This window comes from Patiria miniata, unplaced genomic scaffold, assembly GCF_015706575.1.
Source record: "Patiria miniata isolate m_02_andy unplaced genomic scaffold, ASM1570657v1 HiC_scaffold_18, whole genome shotgun sequence".
Taxonomy (NCBI): Eukaryota; Metazoa; Echinodermata; class Asteroidea; order Valvatida; family Asterinidae; genus Patiria; species Patiria miniata.
Genome location: NW_024037056.1, coordinates 15,529,631 through 15,542,624, shown reverse-complemented (window position 1 = coordinate 15,542,624; position 12,994 = coordinate 15,529,631). Strand labels below are relative to the sequence as shown.

Genomic DNA, 12,994 nt, shown 5'->3' with positions numbered 1-12,994 from the left:
AAGTTGGTCGCTATGTTCCCCTGTTTCCCCTCTAAAAGATTCGATTTTTATCGAATTATTACCGAGCAAAGTCTATAGTTGCAAAGAGCGGGAAAACCCGGGGACGTTTACCACCAAGAGAGATGCAACTGTACAAACAACAGGCGGAACTGCTGATTACTCAATTGCCTTTTCCAAACGTACCAAATTCTATTATTTGGCCGAATTAGGCAAGAAGGCGGGAGTCTGGTAGCTCACAATTTCTGCTTCCGCCGAGATAAGAACTAAAGGTCACCCAGGGTCATATAATTCGGCGTGGAAGGGGAGGGGACTTAAATCAACATCATTTTCGAGAAATGTATTCCTTGTTTTGGTGTCTTTATTATTGTTTGTATCCTACAAACAGAATTGAGGTAAAAAGTGCCCGTTGTTCCATCGGTGTCACTGGCCTATGGGGCGTACACTTTGTAGACTCTTAGACGGACCTGCGTGTATACTATACGGGAAATCTTGTGCACAAACTTTGTGGCATGGTGTGCTGTGGTCCGGCGTATTGTGCAGGGTTTGAGCAGCCTTCTGGGCAGCGTTTGTTTGTGTTTCTGGGCAGGACAATGTGCCACAATTTGGCTTCTCACCAAAGAGTCGCGACAAAGAAACCCTCCAAAAATATAAGACGCCTATTTTCAGCATCATGTCATTATAGAGTCGCAAATATGCATGGAACCCAGAAATTAGCACTTGACATTGGCCCCAATCTTCCACTCGTTTCTGTAAAGAATAAAGCCACAGATTTAGTGCACGTTCTTGGGTATCACTTCCGCCATGGGCATGCACAGCCTCGATCTGGCAACTTTTCACAATAAATATAGCCGGTTCAGTGATTCCCGTGTCGGGGTTCAGATCACCGAACCGGCTATTTTTATTGTGTAAAGTTGCCAGATCGACTGCTCTGCATGCCCAATGGCGGAGCGTGAAAGAACGAATTCAATATACTAAGATAGCACACTCGATGACCAAACACATTTTTTTGGTATAAATACGTCCAGTTGCATGACCTTTGCCCCAACTTACATCACCGCGTGTGACATCTTCGACCGTTACCTAGCAACCACCGGTAATCCGTTTGGCGGTGATGTTTCTTTTTCTTCTTGCCGCCATGAATTGTAAGCGTTCACTAATGACTTTGCCGTCACATTTGCGCGCCGGTTTTGCCAGATTAGTTGTTGAAAGTATCAACATTTTGTTGTTGACTTCTTGAACGGAGATTTCCAAATGACAAGAAAAAAAATAACGGTTTCTCATCGACTATTACTGTTTAAAAAGGTTCTCCAATTTGTAATTTTGTGTGTGTGACAATGTCAGACTATTCGAATCTTAATATTGGCACCAAAAAAAAAAAAAAAAAAAATCAAGAGAAAAAAGAATATGCTGAAATTATTGGACGATTATTGATTGGCAAAACATGAATGTTTTCAGGACATTGAACAATAACATTGAAAGAAGTTTTGCATTTTCGTGAAGTTTCGTTAGGTCTCGCAAAGTCTCGCCATTTAGTACCACCCCGGTTCCTGTTTTGTCGCCATTTAGTATTTTTTTAAGATCCATACAGTCTATACAATGACATGAATTAAAACAAATATGCAATTTCGTTTCTTTGTCTTTAGGCATTTTGTTTAAAACTGGACTCAAAACTCACGCAATGTATAGGAATAAAATGCGTCGAAATCTTTTTGTGCAAATGGTTGAGTTTTGGCTTCAGGACTATTATTTGGTTGGGGGCGCACATTAATAAGATTGGAAAATCACTCAAAAATATTACTCAAATTTTTATCAGATGAAAAAAAAAGGAGAAGCAAGATCATTTTGAAATAATTAAATGCACTTGGTACACCTCAGAAATCCTTGAGTTACATTTGAAGATAATTGGATTAATCAAAATACCGCCACGCTGGACGAGCCTAAATTGGCATAGAGGGTGTGGCCTTTCATCACAAAACAATGAACTCTGCGCATGAGTAAAATAGGAAACAAACCTACATTTACAATGTTGATGTTGCACACTGTAGATGTTATGTGAAAAGCCGAAAGGCATGTCCCCAAGTCGGTAATTTGTTCATCAAACTGTCATTGGACTCTAACTCTTTTCAATTTCACTAGCAGGGAGGACGGCCCACGAAGGCGGTCCACCCAACAATAAACCCAAAAATAGATTGCAGATTCCTCCAACCTCTTCCCCAGGGGTATCGAGCAGTACGCGCCCTCCACTACCTGCTCTCTCTGGGGCCAATTTCATGGAGCTGCTTAACTTAGCACAAAATTTGCTTAAGCACAAAAACGTCTTGCTTAATAAAATCAGGTTACCGGCCATGAATAAAAAAAAATATGGAATTTCATTTCTTTGTCTTTAGGCATTTTGGATAAAACTGGACTCAAAACTCATTCATTGTAGTAATGAAATGCGTCGAATTTTATTTGTCCAAATGGTTGCAGTTTTGGCTTCAGGACTATTTTTCTGGTTGGGGGCGCACATTAATGAGTCTGGAAAATCACTCAAAAATATTACTCAACATTTTCATAAGATAAAAAAAAAGTGATGCAAGATTATTTGATGTATTTGGAACACCCAGAAATCCTTGAGTTACATTTGAAGATAATTTGATTAAATCAAAATACCGCCACGAGCCTAAATTGGCATAGAGGGCGTGGCCTTTCATCATCACAAAACAATGAACTCTGCGCATGAGCAAAATAGGAAGCAAACCTACATTTACATTGTTGATGTTGCACACTGTAGATGTTATGTGAAAAGCCGAAAGGCATGACCCCAAGTCTATAATTTGTTCATCAAGCAGTCATTGGACTCTAACTCTTTTCAATTTCACTAGCAGGGAGGACGGCCCACGAAGGCGGTCCACCCAACAATAAACCCAAAAATAGATTGCAGATTCCTCCAACCTCTTCCCCAGGGTATCGAGCAGTACGCGCCCACCACTACCTGCTCCCTCTTGGGCCAATTTCATAGAGCTGCTTAAGCACAAAAACGTCTTGCTTTAATAAAATCAGGTTACCGGCCAAAACTCCATGCGATTGTTATGCTAAGTAAACAACAGCTAAATACCAGTCACAAGCAATGTACATCACATGGAGTTTTGGCCGGTAACCTCATTTTACTAAGCAATGTTTTTTCGTGCTTAAGCAAATTTTCTGCTTAAGCAGCTCTATGAAATTGGGCCCTGGTATTGGATCATTTGCAAATAAGGAAAAGTCTGACGCTGTCCCGTGCTTTAAGGTATGAATAAAAAAAATTAACTGTTTGAAAAATAACATTATAGAACCGAAAAATATACATGTCTTAAAAACCCAAATAGCAATCTTGACATAATTATAAATTCCTCACGTTAGTGGCTTAATTTCGTTTGACGTCATTCTGGCTTTAATCCTGGATTTAAAAGGGATTAAAAAGGCCTAACCCCGTTATGTACCTCTGCTAGGTAAATCCGGAAGTTATTTCAAAAAACATCACGCCACATTAGAATTCAGCAGGAGCGATGAAAGATATCAGAAGCAGCACACGAAAACAACTTTGGTGGATTTAATTACAAAATAATTACGCTCCGTCTGGTTGCTATGTGGACAAAAAGGGGTGTGGTCTGTGCCGGCCAATCAGGGGCCGGTATGCAAATAAGAGGATTACGCGCGCAAAGGATGCGTGTTGGGGATTGCGATGGCGTGTGCTGCTTTTCGGTGAGTCGGCGGATATTTGTGTCGGTAAATATTTATGGAAGGGGTGAAAATTGGGCACTGTGGCAAGAGGTGAAGCAAGCAAATTAGACTTGCAATTTTGTAATGGCCAAATGAATTCTCATTTAAAATCTTGAAAGTCACTTAAATTCACACACAAACTACATTATTAATAGTTTAAAAAAATAATTGTGATTTATATGGCATTTGTTCCGGCGTAGCGTGAATATCCGACTCCATGAAATATGGACTCACTTGTAGTATTGCGCATGCGTAAGTACGATAATATGCTATGTTTAGGATCATAGCATATTAAGGGAATAGGAGTCCGATTTTCACAGGAGTCGGATTTTCATATGATACCGGAACAGTTCTAGTCCAAGAAGAATTTTTCGCTGGTCTCAGATCGGCTAGTGACCTCTGTTTTACTGACTCACTGGCAGACTGCCCTTGTAAGTCGGGCAGTGCATTCGTACATGATTACCTTGTATCGCCAATGTTGGCAGAATCCGGTCCATTTTGAAGACAGATTGTATGAAAAGACTTCCAGTGAATGACCATTCTGATTCAGTGGAATAAAATGTCGTGTGCTCTAGTCGTACACTATTACAGTATACTGTAATTATTGCCGGGCCGTATCATAAGTCCGACGCCTCGTAAGTCCGAAATTTCGGAATTATGAGGCGTCGGACTTATGAGGCATAAATACGCCTCATTCCGACGCCTCATAAGTCCGACAATGGACAAACGTTGTTTCGGACTTATGAGGCGTCGGAGCTATGAGGCGTCGGACCTATGAGGCGGAATAAATAAATGTTATGTCTCATATTAAGTCCGATGCCTCACAAGTCCGAAATTTCGGACTTGTGAGGCGTCGGACTTATGAGCGGACCCCATACTACCAACACAATAAGCAGGGACATGCGATATATATTTTTCAACAAAAAGTCACTATTTCTCTTCCTTTGACGCTCACAATCCCTGAGAATATGATTGGTCAACTGAAAATTAATACCATTTTCAGTGGACTTGATTTCCCCAAGTTTGCATACATGTGCGCTGCAATAATCTGTATCAAAAGTGATCAAAATTGTACAGTCACCGCACTAGATTCGTTCTGTACATTTGCATTTCCAATCGATCATGCACAATAAAATCTACACACACAAACACAAACAAGATGAACTTCGAAGCAGTTAATGTTTTCTCAATTTCCCATTGTCGAGTATCACTCCTATCATTGCACTACTTTACACGTTCCCCGCCGCCTATTTAACTTCCTTTCAAAACGCCAACAATAGGTCGGCAAACAGTAGGCTCAAAAATCCGCCTTAAAAAAACGGGTCCCCCTTGGGCGGTAAACAAACCCCACCGCGCAGCAAGCGCGCGGTGAGCGGTGGCTCACGGGTAGAAAAGAGCGCGCAAGGGTCGCTTAGCTTTGCGGGGACGAACGCGCGATTTCCCCCGTGTACGGGTGCAGGAGCCGCCTGCTTGGGTGTGAAACCACGCTACCGTGCGTTGTAAATGATTAACCGCGATAAGTCCAAATGCAAACACGGGGAGAAGGGGCCGTGAGGGGATTAATTTATTTCGGGAGTGTTGATGTCTCACTGGCGCCGCTGGCGTCACCAAGGGGAACAAATCAAGGTGCAGGAATTCTGAAAAATAATTCTTTCATTTTGTAAATCGAAACTACGGTCATGTTTTTCTATCATTTCCCCAACAGTTTGATTGCACAGCATGTATGCCTAATTCCACACAAAACGGAACATTTCTGTGGATATAATTTCTTTTAATATTGTGTGTGTTTGATTTGGACAGGGACGGTGAAATTATCGTCACAAGAGGGCGCTATACCGGACAACCGTAGAAACGCTTTTGTGTTACGGGTTGCATTTAATATTGGATTTAAAAGTTTAATATCGAACCCCCAAAACAGTCGTGTTACAAATCAACATGAAAGTTGGTCCATATTTGCTTGACATCTCTGAACCGAGCAACGTGATTAGCACTCGGCATCCCTGATTTATCTAACCGCATGGTTTTCACCAGTGTTTGCTCGCCGATAATAAACCGCAGAGCTGAAGTCAACGTTTGACAGTGAACCCATCTCCGCGAACTCTATGCATCCACCGAGACTCTCTTGCGGTGCGTACGGGGCGAAAAGGTTGTTTGGCCGGCGACGGCGCGTCTGTGATTCCTGGTCGTTGTATTATGTAGCCCTGGCCGTGCGTTCGTTGACACCAGCGTGGCAACTCTTCAAATTTGAAAATCCCAAGATGATGGCAGTAGAATTCCCAAGAAATCCCAATATAGTGCGGATGATGATAAAATCAAGCATTTCGATCAGAAAAGCGACATAAAGGCCCAATTTTGATGGGGATGTCACCATGCAATGTATTACCAACCCGAGATCAGACTTGTATTAGAGTCACCAAAGCAATGAGTCGCCGACGGAGTCCGAGTGATTTGTCATCGTGACTCCGAGTCTGAGGTCCGAGTCCGGGAAAATAGGACTCGGGTCGAGTCCAAGTCTAAGTCACGGGTCATACAAGTCTGCAACCAATATACATGATAAAATAATAAAAGTTGTTCGCTGTTAACAAAATGCAAAACGAAAATCCCAAGATTTCGTGAATTTTGATTAAATACCCCGAATTCCCAAGGTCTTGCCAAATTTCCCAAGATCTTTGAAAAATCCCAAGGAGTGGCCACGCTGGTTAACACCTGGCGTCCCCTCGAAGCCCGATCCCACTTCAGACCAGATTCCAGAGTCTTGGAATGAAATTTACCCAGTCAATACTTGAGTTTAACTTAGATATTTCCTTGAGAAATTCCGCCAGAGTTCGATTTTCTGCTGAAGGGTCAAAGTTTCAGACTGATGAATAGAAAATTCGGTATTTTTCCCCAATATCAAAACTTAAATGGCTAATATTTCTTTTGGATTTTCATCAATACAGTGTATGCGGTAAGGGATGTATATAGCAAAACTATCGAGCAAAATCAATCACAATTTTCATTATAATCTATTGTTTTTATTGAAATGAAACATTCAGTTAAAACATTTACACAACACGAAAGAAAAAGAGCTCACAATATTATTAAATTAATTTGATAGAGTAGATACATTAATGTTACCTAAAAAAAAAAAGAACCTAAAATTAACTTCAAAATGGCCTCAGTAATGCCTTAAATAATGCTGTACAGCTTAAGCTTTTGTGCTTTCCAGCAAGCATTGCAAATTATGTACCGTTTTAGCAAAAACATTTATCTAATTTTGACAAGCACACTTCGCTAATCTACAACACACAACATTTCATAAGAATGTTTCATGTCACGTTTTACGTACCAAACTTTGTACCCGTCTGTGTGTAGACTACAGAGGGCGGTATAAAAAATTAACAGCATCACATTCTTCTTGCTTGTCGGCTCTGGTCTTGATACATGTACATTGTACTTCTTTTAAAACACCACTGCAACAAATTGTAAGCGGTTTCACCCCAAACCATCGAGACAAAAGAGGGCAGTACACAGGATTAACGGCTTTTCATTCATCGCTGCTTCGATTATCCTTCTACAGACAAACCTAATTTGAAGATGCAGATTTCTTCAGGACCATCACATTGTTCTCTGCTTTCATCTTTTCATATACAAACATCAAATTCGCTACGCAATCCGGACAACAGAGGGCGGTATGCATGATTCATGGCACTACATCCTGTGCTGTGCCACTGATCTAGTGTGTGCCCTCTCGATCGGAAGTGATTGGATTTCAGCTTCAAGTCATCGAGCAAAACATGCAACAGAGACTAGGACGGTACGGCTCTATTTTTAATGGCTCAAATTCTTTTTTCCACACGTCAGCTAACTAAGCTTTGCAATCAAGACAAAAGAGGGCGGTATTCAAGATTAACGGCTTCCCATATCCGTGGCAGCCTCCATAGCATTCAGCACACTGCAGTAACTCTACCGTTATTTTCTCCTAAGCGGGTTTCATCTCGCAGAACGGCCGGCCATCTTTTTCCGCATCCTTGACAAAACTACCGGGGACGGTAGTGCCCGTTGCCCAGTCCACACACCAGCAACTGGCGTTGTCCACGGTACACTGCACGGGGTTCCAGTGGCCCGTCGGCGTGCAGATGGGGTAGAAAGGGCAACCGGACGGCGGGCATTTGATCTGAAATTCGTCCTTCCAAGCTTGGCAGGAGCGGGGCGGAGTGACCGTGATGTTATCTGCAGAGGGGGTAAGTTTGGAGAATTTAAATCTCGACAGTTAATAGTGTTATACATTCATGGTTGAACGAATTTTGAGATTTCTGTTACAGCACCATGTATCTCTTTTATTTAGTAAAATGTTATGTACATGGTTGGTTATTTTCATTGCCTTCTTAAGAAAATCTGTTAGATGTTTATTATCTTCAACAAAGTCTTTCTCTTGGTTAGAGTAAAAGTCAGTTCATTTTACCATTCAGCCGAAATTATTTGCCATTATTGAGCGCAATGAGTACGAGGGCGCCCTAACAACTTTGTGGTCTGTTGACAATTTTATCAGAAACTGTCGGTAATTGCGAACTCAGACACAGAATGGATCCAATTAGTTCCAGATCTAATACAAGCACCCAACAAGCGTCATTTACTGTGTAAGCCATGTTGTGTCCAGACTATGAAGCATTTTGATTCGAAAAATCATTGGGCGGCAGTGACCAGTAAAATGGAATAGCGCCCTCTTGCGACGCTGCACTCACCGCAATTTCTCTCGTCTGCCTCGTTCGAGCAGTCCACTCGGTCGTCACAGCGCCATCTATCGGGGATGCACTCGCCAGGCCAACACGTGAACTCTGTCGACGTGCACTCTGTGGACGCACGTAGGGGAGAGAGCAAAAAGCGCGGGAAAAAAAATCATCCAAGATTGTCGACAAAATATGTGAAGGTTTCTGCTCCTAAAGAACCCCGTTTCATAGCTAGTTTCTGCTCAATTTTGTTATTGAATGAAATGCTCACGACATTCATAATCTATTGGTGTCTCTATCACAATTTAACAATAATAAAAGTCAAGACACCTATAAAGATGTATGACAGAGAAATCGAAAAATTGTTCAAATAGAGAGATGGAAATCAATTTAACAAACCTCTGTATATTTTCGTCGTGGAGACTGTCGAGTTTACACCGCGTGCATGCGACGATTCTTTTCCTAGGACTAAGAGGGAAAAAACAGTTTCGTAAAATGCAGACCAGTGTCAATCTCATACAGTATACAGTTTGTTTCAATTTATTTTGAAAGCAGTGACGCTTGCTTCATTCACAATTCAAAATAAAAAGGAGGTTTGTAAAACTACTCTTGAGGAAAAAAAATGTAAACCATTATCTGAGGATAGACTTCACAAACTGTAAAAAAAAAAAGTCCTTGACAGTCCCAAATCCTCAAACTAGTATTTTCACATTCTCTAGGGATTAGGGGTTTAAGTTACCTAAAATCAGAGCGACGGTGACACCGGCCGCCATCAACAGCGCCACCACCAGGCCGACCAGGGCCTTCTTGCACCACATGATTCGTAGCTGCCGCTTGAGGGAGTGCGTGGTGTTGCGCAGATCCACGCTGTCATTCGACTCGACCCGGCTGCGCGGCAGACTGAGCGCGTACGCCAGCTCCATGGCCTCACGGTCCTCCTCGTCTGACGGCGTGAAGACCACTGGCTCGTACTTGGACGGAAGCTTGACCTGTCGAACAAATTTGGTCCAATAAAAAAACGAAAAAGAAGAGCAGCCCAAGATGTTTCAAGTTAATGTATTCCAAACTTCGGCAGCCAATTTTCGCTAATTGAGTCGGAAGTTTATGCTGAAACTGTGTTGCATAATAAATCGTTCGTGCTTACGGTAAGCGTATAAACACGCCTAAGCGAGGAATTTTGGCTTCTGGGCATGCGTGCATCCATAATTAGGATTTTGTGCTTACAGGGTTAGCACAGAATTTTTCTGCTAGTGCTGTTAGCAAAAATGTTGATCGTAAGTACGGAATTCTGTGTTTAGCAGAGCCATGAAATTGGGCCATTGTTTTACTTGTGAGTTCGCATTTGCATTTCAAATTGGAGGAAACATTATTATAATATTAACAAACACACAATCTGCAATCTCAGAGATTGTGAGAATGCCACTTGCCCTAATGTCTGACAGTTAAGCATTGGTAAAGGGTCAGGTCAGGTAGGGCCAGGTCAGGTCAGGTCAGGTCAGTTCAAATGTCAAACGTCAGGTCAGGTCAAATGTCAAACTATAGAAACGACAAGCGCAAGTGTCAGAAATTCTTAGGCAAATAAAGAATATTTGTCTAGCCGTCTAGATATCTACACATTTCTCTCAACAATTATCGACACAATTTAAACACTACTATCTCACCTTTTGTTTCTTCGTTTCCTGCTGATTGGTTCCCATGGTGATTGTGACGTAGTTGGGATCGTAACTCCAAGAGTACATATAAAATTATATGCCCTAATTAGTAACGTTAAGTTCAATTATCAAACACCAAACATCAGAACAACACTGCTGAAAACTCACAGTACGCCGTATAAAATCTCCACTGTCTTTAAGTAAGTACGTTCCTGAATTAAGATGGAAAAGCAAGCCTTTGCGTGCATCGAAATTTGGCAGAAGATCAACATTCTGTCACCCTGACGCCATCTTGGCAACTATTTTCTTGCCTGTATCGAACAGTACAAGAACGTAAATCTGAACACAATTTGCGATCAAAGGTCCTTTTTTTTTGGTGGTTGTCAACACACACCTATGTTGACAGTGCGATAGAATGCCCTTTACCCGCCGTCCAATTAATAGTGAGCAGCATTATTTACACAGCTACAGCCAGAGGAGAAGTGTCCGCAAAGTTTGTTCACACCAGTCTTTGGCAATGGCGCCCTCTACGATCAATCCAGTCCCAATCGTTGATTTCTTGCCTCTACAGAACCCCATGAGTTTGTTGTACTATATTTACCCTTTGTTAATTCTTACCTCAAACCTTGGAAGATTTTCGACCGGGAGAATGAGCTGTATTAATGAAACAACAGCAGAAACAGCAGCAACAGCATTAAAAGTAGTAGCAGCAGCCTGAGCAACAACAGCAGCAACAGCAGCAGCAGCAACAACACCAGCAACAATAGCTGCAGCAGCAACAGCAACAACAGTATAGAAGCAACAGTAACAGTAGCAGCAGCAGCAGCAACAACAACAACAACAACAACAACAACAGTAGCAGCAGCAGTAGCAACGGTACAGCTAAAGCAACAGCAACAACAGTAGCCACAGTAGCAAAAGCAACATCAGCAATAACAGCAACAACAGCAACAGCAACAATAGCAGCAACAGCAACAGTATCAGCAGCAGCAGCAACAGCGACAGCAACGGCAGCAAAAACTCACCATTTACAACTGCATTTTACTCACAGGACAAAATAGAAATTAAATGAAAAAATAACTGTCTCTTGTCAACAAATGTCTTTTGCATTTCATTCGTGGTTAGCTTATTCTTAGAAGAAAACTCCGCGTTGTCTTCTAAGAATATATAAATTGACGGAAATTACGCATACAATTTCAAATTATTTCATAAAAAGAAGCACTAGAAACTGATTAATCGCTCAATATTTTTCGTTATCTTTTACAAGACCCAAAATATACCGCACTTGTGGACTTTGTACGGGCGATAGCGGTCGAGCGATGAAAATATTACCGGTCGTTTTGCTGCACGGGCCCCAGAGTTGAGAAGTCTCGAGCACGGTACGGACCACACACGTTGAAACAACTGCAGTTTATTTGTAAATTTTTCGATTCTGTGTTAGCAAAAAAAACAGGATATATTGTGAGGGGTTTATTTTTTCGGCGTAGCACCCCGAGGCCAAGACGGTTACTGGTTTTGGATTTGCGAGGAACAGTTTTAATGGTGAGTATTAACTTTTGTTTAATTCTGAAATTAGTTAAGAAACAATCCTAGTTTTGGTAAAAAAAAAATCTGAGCGCTTTGATCGTAGAGTGTATTTACCTGAAGGTTTTCTCGTTACAGTTACTTCCGATTTCAATTAAGGTTGATCACGATTTGAGTACAGTGTTGGAACACTATTAATGTAATAAAAGGTATTGTGCTTACACAGGGTGGTCTAAACAATCCGGAATGGCATACTTCCACTACCCTGAGACTCAAACCACATATACCAATGCATGGAAAATCTTTTAGAAGAAAAATGAATCCAAGATTCGCCCGATTCGGTCCAGTAGTTTTATTCTAGAGCCTATTTTCTGAAGCAAGGTGGGGGTCATTTTTTACTTACAATTGTGTAGTGTGACAATAAAGTGATGCGTGACTTAAAATCAAATGAAACTCATAGGGGTTGAGGCCAAGGCTTAGGAGTATCTGCAGAACCAAAAATTTTCAAAATTGACCTCATGGTTTTGTAGTTATTTTAAAAATAGTCAGACGGACAGTTTTTTTTTTTTTGGGGGGGGGGGGCATACTGTACAGGGTGAGTAAAAAAACAACGAAACCCAAATGTCGGGACCAGTGTTTAAGTAAACTTCTGCATTTAGCACTTTCAAATCTAGGATATTAAAGCCAAATTCGTAAGCTTTCTTTTAGTACAAGAATCATTCAAACCACTTATGTACTCTTCAAGTTACGGAATTGTAAACACAACCACCGTTTCAAAGTTCTGTCCACGGATCATAAAAAGGTTACTGTTCTTTCAGCAAAACGAAATAAATCACATAGGGATTGTTTTTGCACACCCTTTTCGTGATCCGTGGACAGAACTTTAGAACGGTGGTTGTGTTTAAAATTCCGTAACTTGAAAAGTACATAAGTGATGTGAATGATTCTTGTACTAAAAGAAAACTTATGAATTGGGCTTTCATATCCTAGATTTTGAAAATGCTACATGCAGAACTTCACTAAAACAGTAGTCCCGACATTTGGGTTTCGGTGTTTTTTTTACTCACCCTGTAGTTCGGCACTCTCACGGTTCAAAAAATTACATCATTGTAAACTTGCCCAGTATTTTATTTATTTTTATTTTATTTTTTATTTTGTTTACGTCATCTTTAGTGAGGGTAGCTCCGATCAGTGCAGGGCACTGCTTTCCATGGAGGCCCTCAATATGAGAAATATGAGACCCATTATGTAGCACCTTTAAGGGTTACAAGGTGCTGCGGCGCATATTGCAGCCACTGCCAGAAACACCGGGGCAAACCCCTTCTCTTAGCCATATTTGCTGGGTTCTTTTACGTGCATTGCATTACA

At 41.3% G+C, this 12,994-nt stretch overlaps 1 protein-coding gene across 1 annotated transcript; it reads right to left on the bottom strand.

The window, feature by feature from the left end:
- Positions 1–6,829: 6,829 nt before the first annotated feature.
- Positions 6,830–10,491, bottom strand: LOC119724849. Its single transcript, XM_038196120.1, has 5 exons — positions 10,112–10,491; positions 9,190–9,439; positions 8,850–8,918; positions 8,466–8,573; positions 6,830–7,953 (listed from the first exon to the last, which is right to left on the bottom strand). Exons 1-5 carry the CDS (start codon positions 10,187–10,189, stop codon positions 7,703–7,705), a joined length of 756 nt encoding a protein of 251 aa, XP_038052048.1. The 5' UTR covers positions 10,190–10,491; the 3' UTR covers positions 6,830–7,702.
- Between the last annotated feature and the right edge of the window lie 2,503 nt (positions 10,492–12,994).